We start from the raw sequence: 13887 nt of genomic DNA, 5'->3' as shown, positions 1-13887 counted from the left end.
CCATTCCCATTTTTGGCAACACAGGTCTCATGCAGTTTGTGATCAGCTGTGCAATGCAAGTTGACTTTAGTTATTGCACCATCCCTCACCTGCACTTATGCTCCTGCACTACAACTCCTCCTGCACTACTGCACTTCAGCCTCTCCAGTGGGTAAGACTCAACTATTTCATCTTCTCCCATCAAACACAAACTGGTTCAGGAAACAGGACGTTTTCTTTGAATTTCTGCAGTTTATAGGTAACGTTTTGGTGGTCATCCCAAAAGGTGTCAGCTGTAGAATTAAACGTCCTGTCTTGTCTTTCTTGCTAAACCAACAAAGTGTATTACATAGAAATCTAATAGAAATATGAGGTTGTCTGTGAAATGTCTGTCACCTTGTCTTTACTTTCCAGAAGTCCTTCACTCCTCTCGGCGGCAGACTGAGCTGAGGAGCATCTCTCGCATCAATGGATTTGCGTAAACGGGTTTGGAGTATCTGCGCAGCGGTTGGCTTGGTGCTCATAGTCAGTGAACGTAAGTACCCAACAAGTGTACTTCATAGTCAGCTACTCGGTTAACCTATAAAAGTGCCGTTTAAACCCGACATGTCTTGAACAGAGTCCCGCTGTGAAAAAAACTGGGAGGTTCCTCGCTTCGACGGCTGGTACAACAGTTTGGGATATCCCAGACGCGGAGCTGTCGGTAAGTTTCAAGTTTGCAGCAGCACCAGCAGACGCTCACAGCCTGCCAACACACTGTACTTGTGCTCGCGCAGGTTCTCGCCTTGTGCGCCTTGTGCCCGCGCATTACTGGGACGGAGTCTACCAACCTGTCCAGGAGCCGCCAAACCCCCGCAGGCTGAGCAGCCTGCTGGCCGGGGGCCCCTCCGGTTTGCCCTCAACACGCAACCAGACCGTGCTCTCTCTGTTCTTTGGTAAATATATCAGGCAGTGTGTTGCATTGAAGTGCACGATGAAAAAATATTAAATCAGAAGGCAGAATTGACCCAAACTGAACGTTTATTGTGAGTGTGCACCAATATGGCGCACTGACATTTTCAACCCATATCGTACCGACATGCAGGTGCAACATTTTATCTACAAGATTTTAATACTTTCACTATTACTCATGTAAAAGTTATATTAACCAACTCCTCGATAAGATTTTACAAATGCATATTGCAAATTAAAACTTATATTGACTGATATTTAACCAATCAAGATGAATCTGATCTGTCTTCAAACAAACACTCCGGAGCCAAATAGATGTTTTTTGTAGTGACGTTTTTTAAATTATTTTTACTTCTCAGGTTATCATGTTTCTTTTGAAATGTTTGACTCAAGAAGTCCTGGGTGTCCACCTGAGTTCATGAACATCCCAGTTCCAAAAGGTGACCCTGTCTTTGACCCCACTGCCACTGGAAAAGTCCTGCTGCCCTTCCAGAGAGGACCGTGGGACAAAGAGTCCGGGCAGAGCCCCAGTAATCCTCGCACACAGGTATCAATCTTGATGAAATAAAAACAGTGCATGTGAACAGTAAATTAAGATCTGTAGCAGCTCTGAAAGGCACTTTGCATTATGTTACCGGACATTTAAACTTTTCATCAAGTGCGGTCATTTTAGAAAAAACAAATACATCACCTGCAGGTCAACTTGGTGACCGCATGGATAGATGGCAGCTCCATCTATGGCCCCTCCACGTCCTGGTCTGACTCCCTGAGAAGCTTCTCTGGAGGGTTCTTGACTTCAGGCCCTGAGTGGAACATGCCAAATCAGGCAAGAGGACACAGTTTCATGTGGGCCGCCGCTGACCCCACTACAGGAGACCACGGACCTCACGGGCTTCTTGGTGAGACATTTTATACCTAATACTTCAGATGTGACCTGAAACACTGTTTGCAATATAGGTAATTTGGTTATCCACTGAGTACCAGACACTGATGTATATATCATCAGGAGCATTTTATAAAGCTGTTTTTTCCACTAAACTAGACTGAATGCCATTGATTTACTCAAAAGCAGTCAAACATTATTTCCTCTGTACCTGGAGTGCAGTACATCCAAACATATAGTTAAGGTTGATTTATTGAAGATACTGTATGTTGGCTGGAGCTCAACCCAAAACAATGGAGCTCAGTGGCATTTAATTTATGGCCTTTAAAGCTCCAAACTCAACAGCAATCTCTCTTTCCAAGTTCCCAAAAATCCACTGCTCTGCCTGTGAAAATTCATTTTTCAGTGAGAGGCCATTATTACACACACAAACTAGCTGAAATTGCACATAAAAGATCTCCAAATCTCAGCTGATCTGATCCAAAACTATCTGGTGGCACAGATTTCACTCAAGATAAGATTACATATGTTTTAGTGTGTGTTTGGCTGAACTAAACCTTTTAACAATCAGGTGCCGGAACAGTTTTTTATACTGTATGTGGTAATAGTAACAACACTGCAAGCAGCTGAACTCAAGCGGCAAGAATTTCTTGCAAATAGTATGCATGGGTTGCAGCCTGTGAGGCTTAGTCAAAAGAGGCCCTGCCTGACGTGAGTTGTGACTCTTTAATTATTGTGTTAATGGCTTGTCACACTCACCACAGTAAATCCCTCTCTCTATAGCACAGAGGATGCCGTACAGGTCTCATGACACCAGGGTTTTGTTGCTTGTGTTTATAAAAGGTGTGTAGTTATTATGTGGGGTGGAGGCGGAGGATCTTCTGATGTTGTCACCGCTCTGTTGTCACGTCCTTAAAAACAAACATCCAAATTGTCATTCCATTTGTGGTCAGAGATCCTCATCAATAAATGTAATGGGAGCGTGTCACTGTACTGAAACGTTTTTTTATAGCATTTTATATGAAAAACGCGTTAAATAAACAGCCTCTTCTCTGTTTATTGTGTTGTAGCTATAGTGATGTTGATTCACATGATGGAAGAGCAGAATTCCCTATAATTTGTGCCATCTTCTGTGTCCAGAGTTGGGAAATGCCTGGGCCAATGAGAACATGTTCACAGCAGCAGAGGGGATTATCTGGTTTCGCTACCACAATTATGTAGCTTCCAAACTGCATGAGGAACACCCAGAGTGGTCAGACGAAAAGCTGTTTCAAAACGCCAGGAAGATCGTTGTTGCCACATTCCAGGTAGGAAGAAAAGTCTCCATGTACTCCTCCCGCTACTCAGGCTGCTGATTTTATTTGCACTCTGGAGAAAGCAACGCCGGGTGGTTGTGATTTTATGGATGAAATTGTTGGTTTCAATTTAAGGGCGAAGGCTCGCCTCTCATTTGTTTGATTAGTCGAGTCTGTCCACTGCAAAAACTGTCCTCAACATCATTGCACACATGCTAATTACCTTTTCTTCTTCTTTTGAAAACAACTGTGTTTTTTGTCATATCAAACCCAAAATAGCAAGAGCAACCGCACCTTAAAAGGAGGAAAATACAGTTTTAGTGGATTCAGAAGAGCTGCAATAACTTCCATCCCTGCTGTTTTTCCACACAGAATATTGCTCTCTACGACTGGCTGCCTGGATATCTTGGAGACAAAAAGCTCCCTCCTTACCCAGGTAAGACTCAGCCACAGTGCGTGTACGTACAAGTGGAGAGGAACAGGTAATGCACTGGTGACCACAAGCCGTGGTCAGGTGAGCTATCATTGTTGGTGTTTGACAAATATGTGCTCCGTCAGCAAAGCATCACCCCGAGTCTCCTTCTTCTGCTGAATAAGCACCGCAGCTGCAGAAAGTTAAAGGGACAATGGTGAGATGAGCCCATCACTGACCATTCACTCTTCATTTTCATATTCACACTGCTTTTGTCGCCTCTGGTTGAACATTTGGATGATGATATAGGGTGTTTGCATGCATGAGGATTGTTTCAACTTGCAAGTTATTTTGTTCTTCTTGTATTGGTTTGTAATTTTTTTTTGATTTCTCTGTATGCAGGTTACCAGAAGTTTGTTGATCCAGGGGTCTCTCCTGAGTTTCAGGCTGCTGCCATTCGATTTGGCATTACTATGGCCCCACCTGGGGTTTACATGAGGTACTATTCGGTAAACACATTATGAAAAATCAAAGCTTACTGTGTTTAGTGGGCTTTGGTTGAGTGTGAATTTTCTATGGGCTGCTGTGAACAGTGTCAGACAAAAAAAAAAAATAGTATGTACTAATTTTTAGAAATCAAACCCACCGCATCGGCTCTCCTTTTTCTTGCAGAAACAGAACCTGCCATTTTAGGAAGCTTGTCAACACAGATGGCAGCTCATCACCAGCAATGCGTCTTTGTAACAGCTTTTGGAAACGTCAGGTATATTATGATCATACTTCTGTATTTTCATATTAGTGTAAGGAATATGTTTACGGTAAATTGACTTATGTGCTCATTTAAACACTATATGCTTTTATCACCTCAAACTGTCTCTCCACCACTTTCTGATGCCGCTTACTTTGAAAGTCTTTCTTCTAAGTAGTTGCATAATGATTTTTTTGAAAATGAGAGCAGGCAGTGAAGTTACATTTAGTACAATTATTAATGTATGGAGACAGTGGAAAAGTACTGAGGGAGAAGAGCAGAGAAGCTCTGGAAGGATTTTAATCAGGTTCTTTTGTGGCTTCAGAGGCAGGAAACAACAATGTGGGTCTCTGAGCTCGAATGAGGCCGTCTGTAGACATGTTTCGCCAGAGTTAATTACGAATCACTTTACATGTGTTTCTTTAGATTCTCATCTATAAATTCTCAGTTATGTTTTTCATTTAAAAGTTAGTGTTTGCGTAATGAATATCATGGATGTCTGTGATCTGTTGAATTGGAGATACAGTGAGCAAATAAGACTAATATGTTTGTGTATTTTAAAGGGTTCCTGATGCCACCCACACACACACACACACACACATACACACATCGTATTTTTTAATGCTTTTGTCAATCTGCTTCCAGACAGACGATGTTAAGACAACAAGCCAGGACATAGACGACCTCCTCATGGGAATGGCTTCGCAGATTGCAGAGAGAGAAGACAATGTTGTCGTGGAGGACTTAAGAGGTCATTAATCATCCTCATTCACTGCATGTATAAGTACCACATAAGTCAAGCAATCATAAATATAAAATGGGAATCTGTAATAAAATCACTCTGCATATCATTCATTAACATGTTTTCAGGTTATAGACTAATATTCACAGCTCTGATCTGATTTGCACCCTGACAGACTTCATGTACGGACCCCTGAGGTTCACCCGGACAGATCTGGTGGCCATAACTATCCAAAGAGGAAGAGACTTTGGCCTGCGTAGTTACACTGAGGTCAGAAAAGCTCTGGATCTGCCTCCTGTCATCACATTTGAAGACATAAATCCTGAGCTCAACAGCACCAACCCACAGGTAAAAATTGTTAAACAAAGATTGATCCACTTGCATAAAAATTAAATTGTGTTCTTGTGTCCAACAGTTGCTCAACGATATTGCAGAACTGCACAGCAGAGACATCTCAAAACTGGAGCTCTTCCCTGGAGGACTACTGGAATCTCTTGATGGTCCGGGTCCAGTTTTCTCCGCGATCATCTTGGACCAGTTTGAACGCATTAGAAACGGAGACCGCTTCTGGTTCGAGAACAAACAGAATGGGTAAGCTCCTCTCTGAAAGACTTAAAATAGAAAATGGTTGTGATAGTGTCTGATCAGTATTGTGTGATTTACCTCATATGCCAATCATCTTACTGCAGCTGTGATCTTTGGGGTGTTTTCCAGTTTGTTCACAGATGAGGAGATCGAGATGATCCGCAATGTGACCTTTCATGACGTTCTTATCGCAGTCACAAGTGCAGAAACCACTGATATACAAAATAATGTGTTTTTCTGGAAGGATGGTAAACGTGTATTTGATTAATAAACAAAACTTGGATTTTGTTCAAATCAGTGATATAATATTTAAAGGATGGATAAACAAACTCTCTTTTGCCATAGGAGACCCTTGTCCTCAGCCAGTGCAACTGAACACATCAATGCTCCATCCCTGCACTAATGCTACCAAACTCAATTACTTTGATGGGAGCCAAGCTGGCTTTGGGATATGTATCATTATTCTGTTCCACTTTCCTGTTGGTCAGTACCACATCCACAAATCCATCTCCTTTTGCACAGCAATAATACTAATTTCAGCCGTTTGGTTGTGACACTGATAATCCAATTTAATTATTCTACTTTCACAGTTAGTTTTCTGGTGGCCTGCATGGTGGCGTATCTCCGCAAGTACAGGTACAGGAAGTTCCAGAGAAGAAGAAAAGCTGGTGACAGAACAGAGGAGCCAGCTGTGGAAGTCACGGGTACGCAATCCGTGGGGATTTAAAAAATACTTCTAATACTTCTAATAATGTCCAATGTTAGTGAAAACAGAATATATTTAAGTCAGGCTTTTACAATTGACTCAATGTCAATCACTAATAAACATCAGCTGACTATCAGCAGCTGTGATTTACTGCAGCGCTGGGCTGCAGCAGCCAGTATTATGTCACATGGTATATCAACACAGCTATCAAACTGAGCTGATTATATGCATTTATGACCTTTCATGAGATATATCCTGTCAGCTACAGAACCCAACCTATAAACTCTACAAAAACTGATAGCAAGTTATTCAAAGGTGACAATGAAACCAAACTGGTAGTTGTGCTATTTTACACCTGCAGTCCTAATCATCATCTGCTTCTGCTCTCCAGCCTACGAGTGGCAGGGCCATAAAAAACCTCTGCAACCCGTCAGCGTGGAGCTCGATGAGAAGAGAAGGCTGCAGGTCTTTGACAGATCTGGGTCCGCTCACCGCTGTCTCAATCTGGGCAACCAGAACTACGTAGACATCCTTCTCTCCAACGACCGGCACCAGAAAGCTCTGCTGCTCAAAGTAGCAAAAGAGTACGACCTGGTGAGCATCTGGAGATGGGAGTTGGGTGTGGGGGGGTGTGGGGGGGGGAGGATTTATACCTTCAGGTTCTGAAAAAAAAGCTGCAGTGTGATTCAAGTTATAGGAAAAAAAAGGTTTTCTTTTGTAATGTTGCTGCTGTTTTCATTTTATAAACATCAAATTCATCAAATGCTTTCTCCCTTTACCGGGGGAGTTATTTTGCACCTCATTCAATCAATGAGCATTATTCTGCAGATGTACCTGATCTAAATCACTTTTATCCTTATTTATACCCTATTTTATCTCACTCCAGTCCTGTCTTTCTTCTCCTCTCTGCACATGCAGGTGCTGTTTTTTGATGACGAGAGCAAACGTGCAGCGTTTATGAAGCATCTGCGGCCGGGGTTGACAGACCTCGTGCAGGAGATTAGAGTGATGGAGATGAGAGAGAGGGAACTGCTGAAGGAGGCTTTAACCAAAGAGCAGAGGGCTCAGATTGTGGAAACTTTCATTCGACACGCTTTCTCAAAGGTACCGCCAGTCTCTGGTTGTTTACCTCATCCTTCGCTCCGTTACAGCGGCAGCAGATTTAAGCTCGGCCACAAAATCTCGTCAATCCTTGTTTGAGGTCTAATTAGGTCTGACCTGCAGCCAAAAGAACTAATTGTTGGTCTTGATGGTGACCTCATCTGTGATGGACAAACGGTAACCTCAGTTAACGTCGGTGATATTACTAATGACATACCCTCTGGTGCACAGGTCTTGGAAATAGAGAAGTGTGACGCTGGGGACATGAGTGGTGTTTCCCACAAGAAAGCCAGAGAGGTTCTCCAGTGCGAGCTGACAGCGTCTGAGTTTGCCGATGCTCTCGGCCTCAAGCCCGACTCCTTATTTGTAGACTCCATGTTCACACTCGCCGATAAAGATGGAAACGGATACCTCTCCTTCCGAGAGTTTCTCGATGTGATGGTTATCTTTATGAAAGGTAAAATGCAGGGCTCCGAGGTGCTGTAGCCTTGTTGTGTATCTAGGTGTGCTGCTATCTAAACAGTGCATAACATGTAAATCATGAGAATTTGAGCATGATATTTTTATATTATAACATCCTAACAATTCAACTCAACAGAATTTATGAAACAGCATTTAGAACATCATTTGAAACTTTCCAGTGGATGATCTACTCCGACTGTCCAGCTGCCAATAAAAATAAAGTTACAGAACGAATGAAATCAGTTAAATCAATAAATCAAGCAAAGTAAAGTACAGAAGAAGCGGGCAATGTCGGATATTTGATAAAAAGGTTGATGTCATGAATAATTCTAGTCCTACATTATGTCGTTGATGATGTTTGTATTTAATCAGGGTCTTCTGAGGAAAAATCTAAACTGATGTTCTCCATGAACGACATTGATGGAACTGGTTTCTTATCAAAAGAGGAATTTGTCAGGATGCTCAGGTTTGATCAATGTTTCCTTTTTCTTCATGACTGCACCAAGAATTTTTTCTGTCTGATGGTTCATCTTTGCCCTTTTTGATGTACTGCAGGTCTTTCATTGAAATCTCAAATGGTGCTCTGTCAAAGAGCCAGGCAGAGGACGGCATCAGGGCCATGATGCAGGCAGCAGGCTTTGATGACAAGGAGAAAATCACATGGGAGGACTTCCATTTCCTCCTGCGGGACCACGAGAAGGAGCTGCAGTTTGCCCAACTCAATGTCAAAGGTTGGAAAAAAAGTCTTGCCTAAGAAGATCTTTTCTTTAAGTCCTCATCTCTCTGACCTGATGTAATGAATGTGTCTGCTGTGTGTATAGGGATGGAGAAACAGGGAAAGAAGCGGATGAGTCGAGACCAGAGAGTGTCCTTCATCTGTTCAGGAAACAGGTCAGAGAACGGGACACAGGCTGTGATCACTCATCCAGATCACAAATGTAACAACCGGTGCTTGTCACTGTGGATAAAAACAACGATCCGCTGTAGCTTTGTCACTCATTTCATTTATATATGCCAAGTGACTATTGTGTCCCAGCTTACAATCTTTTTTTTGCTTGCAGCAGCTACAAGACAGATGGACCGGAGTTACGAAGACGGAAAAAGTTTGTTCAATATTTGATTTTTATTGCTCTTGCAAATGACTGGATGGAAAGATAATATGACAACAAACAAAACTCACCATTGAGAAGTTAAACATATTAGAAGTTCTGATTGTCGTCTCAAAGTATTTACTGTAAACTACCTCCCCTTCCCCCTCCCCAACCCCCCAAGTTAAAAAAACGATTTCAGTTCCTTTTGCACAAGTTTCTTTGTAGTGTTTATGTATTGAGGAAACTGTGGTTGTGTGGAAAACCATGGCAGCCTGTGGTTTACCAAAATGTTATGAATTTATGAAGTTGCAGATATGATGCAACTGCTCTTGAGTCCCTCTAACTACCGTAGAAAGTTAAAGCATCATACGCTACTTCCTCTGTGGCTGGGTGACCTCAATATGATCAAAAGCTCCACAGCTAAATACAAGAGTATATTTTCAGGTTAGGTGTCAACACTCCAAATGTCTATGTGAAGCCCAAGCGTGAGCAGTACATAAGGAACCCAATCCAACAAAAGATCCAGCACTTCAAACGTTTCATTGAGAATTATCGCCGTCATATCGTCTGCTTCACCGTCGTGTACGGCATCACAGCTGGCGTGGCGCTCGAAAGATGCTACTGTGAGTAGAAATCATTCCTCTCCTTGTTCAGCTTCCTCACTATGTTAATATGTTCTCGTCCTCTTTTGACCCTCCTGCAATTTCTTTTCTGACCTAATTAAAAACACTGTTTTCAGACTACGGTTTGCAGTCCGATTCGACGGGTATCCCCGAGACTACCCTGGTGGGCATCATTGTCTCCCGTGGCTCGGCCGCCTCCATCTCCTTCCTGTTTCCCTACATGCTCCTCACTGTGTGTCGCAACCTCATCACGCTGTGCCGAGAGACATTCCTCAACCGCTACATCCCCTTCGACGCAGCCATTGATTTTCATCGTTTCATGGCCATGACTGCCATCCTTCTTTCAGGTTGGTAGTCCGGAGGAGATAAAAGCAGAGAGCGATGGTGGAAAGTTAAGTTCTGATGTCTTCACCTGTTTATTTGTGTGAGCTCACTCCTATTTCCTGTTCCAACTGTAGTTGTTCATAGTTTGGGCCATGTGTTGAACGTCTACATCTTCTCCATCAGCAACCTCAGCATCCTGTCTTGTCTGTTCCCCAAAGTCTTTTTCAACAACGGGTAACGTTTGAAATATCTGCCTGATTTCATCAGCTACACTACACTCTACACTCTACACTATGTGGAGAGCTACGTTGCTGATTCACAGTGTGTTTTCATGTTAGGTCTGAACTTCCTCTGAAGTGGTCGTGGTGGTTCTTTCAAACCATTCCAGGTATTATAGGAAACAGTTTTTTACGACCTCCAGTGGTACATGCTTGTTATATTATGCTTTAATCCTGTTTTTTGCTCTTCTTTGTCCTTTTCCTAGGAATGACTGGTGTATTGCTTCTTTTTACTTTGGCATTTATGTATGTTTTTGCCTCACACTATTTCCGTCGCATCAGCTTCCGTGGATTTTGGATCACACATTACCTCTACATTGTTGTGTACATTCTAGTAAGTACTTATCAGACTTTAAATTACCCCAAATGCACTCTGCAGTCATGTGGCTTGCATGATGCAGTTTTTACAAATAATGTGATGCTGGCTTTGTCAACAGACAGTTCTTCATGGCAGTTTCGCCCTGATCCAAGAGCCCCGTTTCTACATCTACTTAATTCCACCTGCACTGCTCTTCCTGCTGGACAAACTGATCAGCTTGAGCAGGAAAAACATGGAGATCCCGGTGCTCAGAGCTGAGCTGTTGCCTTCAGGTGACTCTTCTGGAAATTCGTCAAAATGTCTTGTTATTCTCTGTCTCTCCTTGATTTTAGTCTTCAACTAGTTTCACTTTTCCATTGTCTTCACTGAAATCACGTAATGATTGCGTGCATTGTGCATTCAAGTTCACACTTCCCTCGGCTTTCCTACCTGTAGGTGTGACACATCTGGAGTTCAAGCGACCACAGGGCTTCGTGTATCGTTCAGGCCAGTGGGTTCGTATTGCATGCCTGATTTTGGACACAGATGAGTACCACCCATTCACACTGACGTCAGCCCCGCACGAAGAGACGCTGAGCCTGCACATCCGAGCTGTGGGGCCCTGGACCAGCCAGCTCAGAGACCTCTACACCGAAGAAAACCTGCTCGAGCTCGGAGCCTATCCAAAGGCAGGTTAAAGCATTATTTTGTGTGTGGAAATAGTTTCATCGTGTTCTCCATTCTTTGTCTTGATAGTCATATCTTATTTCATCCTAAGCTGTACTTGGATGGCCCGTTCGGTGAGGGCCATCAGGAGTGGATTGACTTTGAGGTGTCTGTTCTGGTGGGAGGAGGAATTGGAGTCACCCCATTCACCTCCATCCTGAAAGACCTGGTGTTCAAGTCCTCCATCAAGTCCAAGATTCAGTGTAAAAAGGTACTGCTTAAAAACCTACAATACATTTTGTCTTGAATCCGCCCCTGAGGCATTATTGATTTGTGCAAGAAATTCACTCTTTCTCTCTTTTCTCTCTCAAACATTCACTGGTTGTTTGAAGGTGTACTTCATCTGGGTGACACGAACACAGCGTCAGTTTGAGTGGGTGTCAGACATCATCAGGGAGGTGGAGGAGATGGACACCCAGGAGCTAGTCTCAGTCCACATCTACATCACGCAGGTGGCCGAAAAGTTCGACCTCCGCACCACCATGCTGGTGAGATCCAAGTGTAGAAAGAAAAAGTCGGAAATACTGAAATATTTAACAATTACACATATCAATTCATTTTAATGTTTACTTCCAAAAGGGTGCTTTATTTCAGTAACAGTTCAATATTTGGGGAAATAAACTCCCTCTCTTTATAGCTGGGAGTTAGATGAGAAGATTGATACCACTCTCAAATGTACGATAATTATGAAGCTTCATTACCTTAGCTTAGCATAAAGACTGGAAACAGAGGGAAACTGCTAGCCTGGCTCCATCCAAAGATAGCAAAATCTGCCTACCAGCACTAAGAAATAGCTGCATACATATGATAACGCCACATAAAACCTCAACTTCTTGTTTTTGCAGATTACGATAAACAAGATATAACGTGTTCCACTTTGTCTAATCTTAATATGAAGCTAAGCTATGCTAACCGGCAGCTGGCTGTAACTTCATATTCAGCATAGCAGAGTATCACTAATCTTCTTATCAAACCCTCATGAAGAAAGATTATAACATACTTCCTCAAACTGTTCTTTTAATAGTAATGAAATCCACCAATGATCCCTCACCCTTATCTTTTGACAGTACGTGTGTGAGCGCCACTTTCAGAAGGTGTGGAGCCGCAGTCTCTTCACCGGCCTGCGCTCCGTCACTCACTTCGGCCGGCCGCCCCTGGTGTCCTTTCTCAGCTCACTGCAGGAAGTTCACCCCGAGGTCAGTCCTTCATCCATTTTCAGCTACCTCGTGTTTGTCTGAAACATTGCCCAATACATCAGCTTACTTTTCAACTTGTATTATTATCTGCAGGTGGGTAAAATCGGTGTATTCAGCTGCGGACCACCTGGACTGACCAAGAACGTGGAGAAAGCTTGCCAGCAGATGAACAAGAGGGATCAGGCCCATTTTATACATCACTATGAGAACTTCTGACCTGCCTCTTAGCATTGGACTACATGGTTGCAGAACGAAAGATGAGACACTTTACAATGGAGAATACAAGTTACTAAAGCAGTTGATGACAAAATCACACAATCACAGAAACAATGTTGGACATTTTGATTTAATGTAATGTCTACCGATTAAATGTGTCTTCTTCTTTACATCTATATTCTCTATTCGTGAATATTATTGTTATACATTCATTTCTATCAGTCAAGGATGAGATTTCTTTATTTCTTATATCACAAAAACATACATGATTATATTCACAAGATATGTCAAATCATTTCTAATCATCATGCGAGTTCTTATTTGCTGTTTGACTCAAATATGTAACTGTCGTTACCTGTCATGTCATTACTTTGTTCAATTGTTTTTATGTCATTGATTTCTTGTGTTTTGTGTGAAATATGTGGAACAAATAAAATCACATTTTACAATAGATTTGTAACACTGTCATGTCAGTCACTACCACATTCATAACAGCAGCTGTAAATGTCATGTCTTTGTAGTACATAAGATTATGTAAGAACCTGTGGGAACCTGTGCAGTTGAAGTTCTCTTGATTCTGCTGTTGGCTCCTTCTGGTGCTTCTAGCTTTTGGACTAAAATTATACTTCAATTAACGCAAACTCCTAAATTTGATTTGTTGGTTGAGTGATACGCCAGACAGCTCCTACACCCAGAATGATAATAATAAAGTAAATATGTGGATTTTCCACAGGGGGGTGAATCTTTTCTTGGTGCCAGATGAATTTATGAGTTATTATTATTCATGAGTTAAAGCTCTAGGCCATCATTCTCTGACTCACTGAACTCACATTTATGTGTTTGATATTTGCACAATAAATTGGGTGCTACTACGACACAGTCCCAAAACAATGGGCTGTACACGTTTGTTTGCTTATCAAATACACTCAAGATAAATTTAAAGAATTAAAGAAATGAGTCGTTATCATGGAGGCCGAGTGAAACTTCCCGAGCAGGATAAAAGTAACAAGCTTACTCAGTCACAAAGGTAGTTGTGTGTTCTGTTTGAATTTCATCTGAGAGGCACAAGGAAGGAGACAGCACTTCAGCCTAAGGACATGTGTGACAAGTGCGTGTGTTGTCAGGCAAAAACATCCAGTAAGACATTGAACCTCTAGCTATAATCATGCCGATTGCAATTACAAGAATCAGCCTGCAAGCTGACGGAAACAATGCCGTTTTTCTTTTTCTTCTATTTACTCAGGGTTGTTTCATTTAGCGCAATGGGAGCT

At 42.3% G+C, this 13887-nt stretch overlaps 1 protein-coding gene across 4 annotated transcripts; it reads left to right on the top strand.

Moving 5' to 3' along the window:
* The first annotated feature begins 25 nt into the window (after nucleotides 1-25).
* duox (dual oxidase) lies at nucleotides 26-13060 on the top strand. Of its 4 annotated transcripts, none has more exons than XM_031856138.1 (34): nucleotides 26-151; nucleotides 394-514; nucleotides 599-682; nucleotides 756-914; nucleotides 1290-1477; nucleotides 1628-1829; nucleotides 2954-3120; nucleotides 3481-3544; nucleotides 3923-4019; nucleotides 4193-4283; nucleotides 4914-5019; nucleotides 5186-5358; nucleotides 5426-5601; nucleotides 5725-5843; nucleotides 5941-6078; nucleotides 6186-6299; nucleotides 6693-6895; nucleotides 7220-7405; nucleotides 7634-7859; nucleotides 8237-8330; nucleotides 8420-8595; nucleotides 8686-8755; nucleotides 8929-8967; nucleotides 9400-9578; nucleotides 9695-9925; nucleotides 10037-10136; nucleotides 10241-10290; nucleotides 10387-10514; nucleotides 10618-10771; nucleotides 10935-11167; nucleotides 11257-11415; nucleotides 11537-11692; nucleotides 12272-12400; nucleotides 12494-13060. In XM_031856138.1, exons 2-34 carry the CDS (start codon nucleotides 448-450, stop codon nucleotides 12614-12616), a joined length of 4581 nt encoding a protein of 1526 aa, XP_031711998.1. In that variant the 5' UTR covers nucleotides 26-151; nucleotides 394-447; the 3' UTR covers nucleotides 12617-13060. The 4 variants fall into 4 exon arrangements, with proteins under 4 accessions (XP_031711998.1, XP_031711987.1, XP_031711979.1 ...); XM_031856127.1 differs by having other exon boundaries at nucleotides 8926-8967; XM_031856119.1 differs by having other exon boundaries at nucleotides 8686-8812.
* Nucleotides 13061-13887: the final 827 nt, after the last annotated feature.

Source organism: Anarrhichthys ocellatus, unplaced genomic scaffold (assembly GCF_004355925.1).
Source record: "Anarrhichthys ocellatus isolate YVR2014 unplaced genomic scaffold, GSC_Weel_1.0 scaffold2, whole genome shotgun sequence".
NCBI classification, from domain to species: Eukaryota; Metazoa; Chordata; class Actinopteri; order Perciformes; family Anarhichadidae; genus Anarrhichthys; species Anarrhichthys ocellatus.
The sequence above is the reverse complement of the archived record's forward strand: the minus strand, read 5'-3'. Positions and strand labels throughout refer to the sequence as shown.

What these genes read in the sequence shown, in the direction of transcription:
- duox (XM_031856111.1), top strand. Translation starts at nt 448, where the DNA reads ATGGATTTGCGTAAACGGGTTTGGAGTATCTGCGCAGCGGTTGGCTTG. An exon ending in GTTCTTTCAAACCATTCCAG is followed by an intron (nt 10,291 to 10,386) that starts GTATTATAGGAA and finishes TCCTTTTCCTAG; the next exon opens with GAATGACTGGTGTATTGCTT. An exon ending in CCAAGATTCAGTGTAAAAAG is followed by an intron (nt 11,416 to 11,536) that starts GTACTGCTTAAA and finishes GGTTGTTTGAAG; the next exon opens with GTGTACTTCATCTGGGTGAC.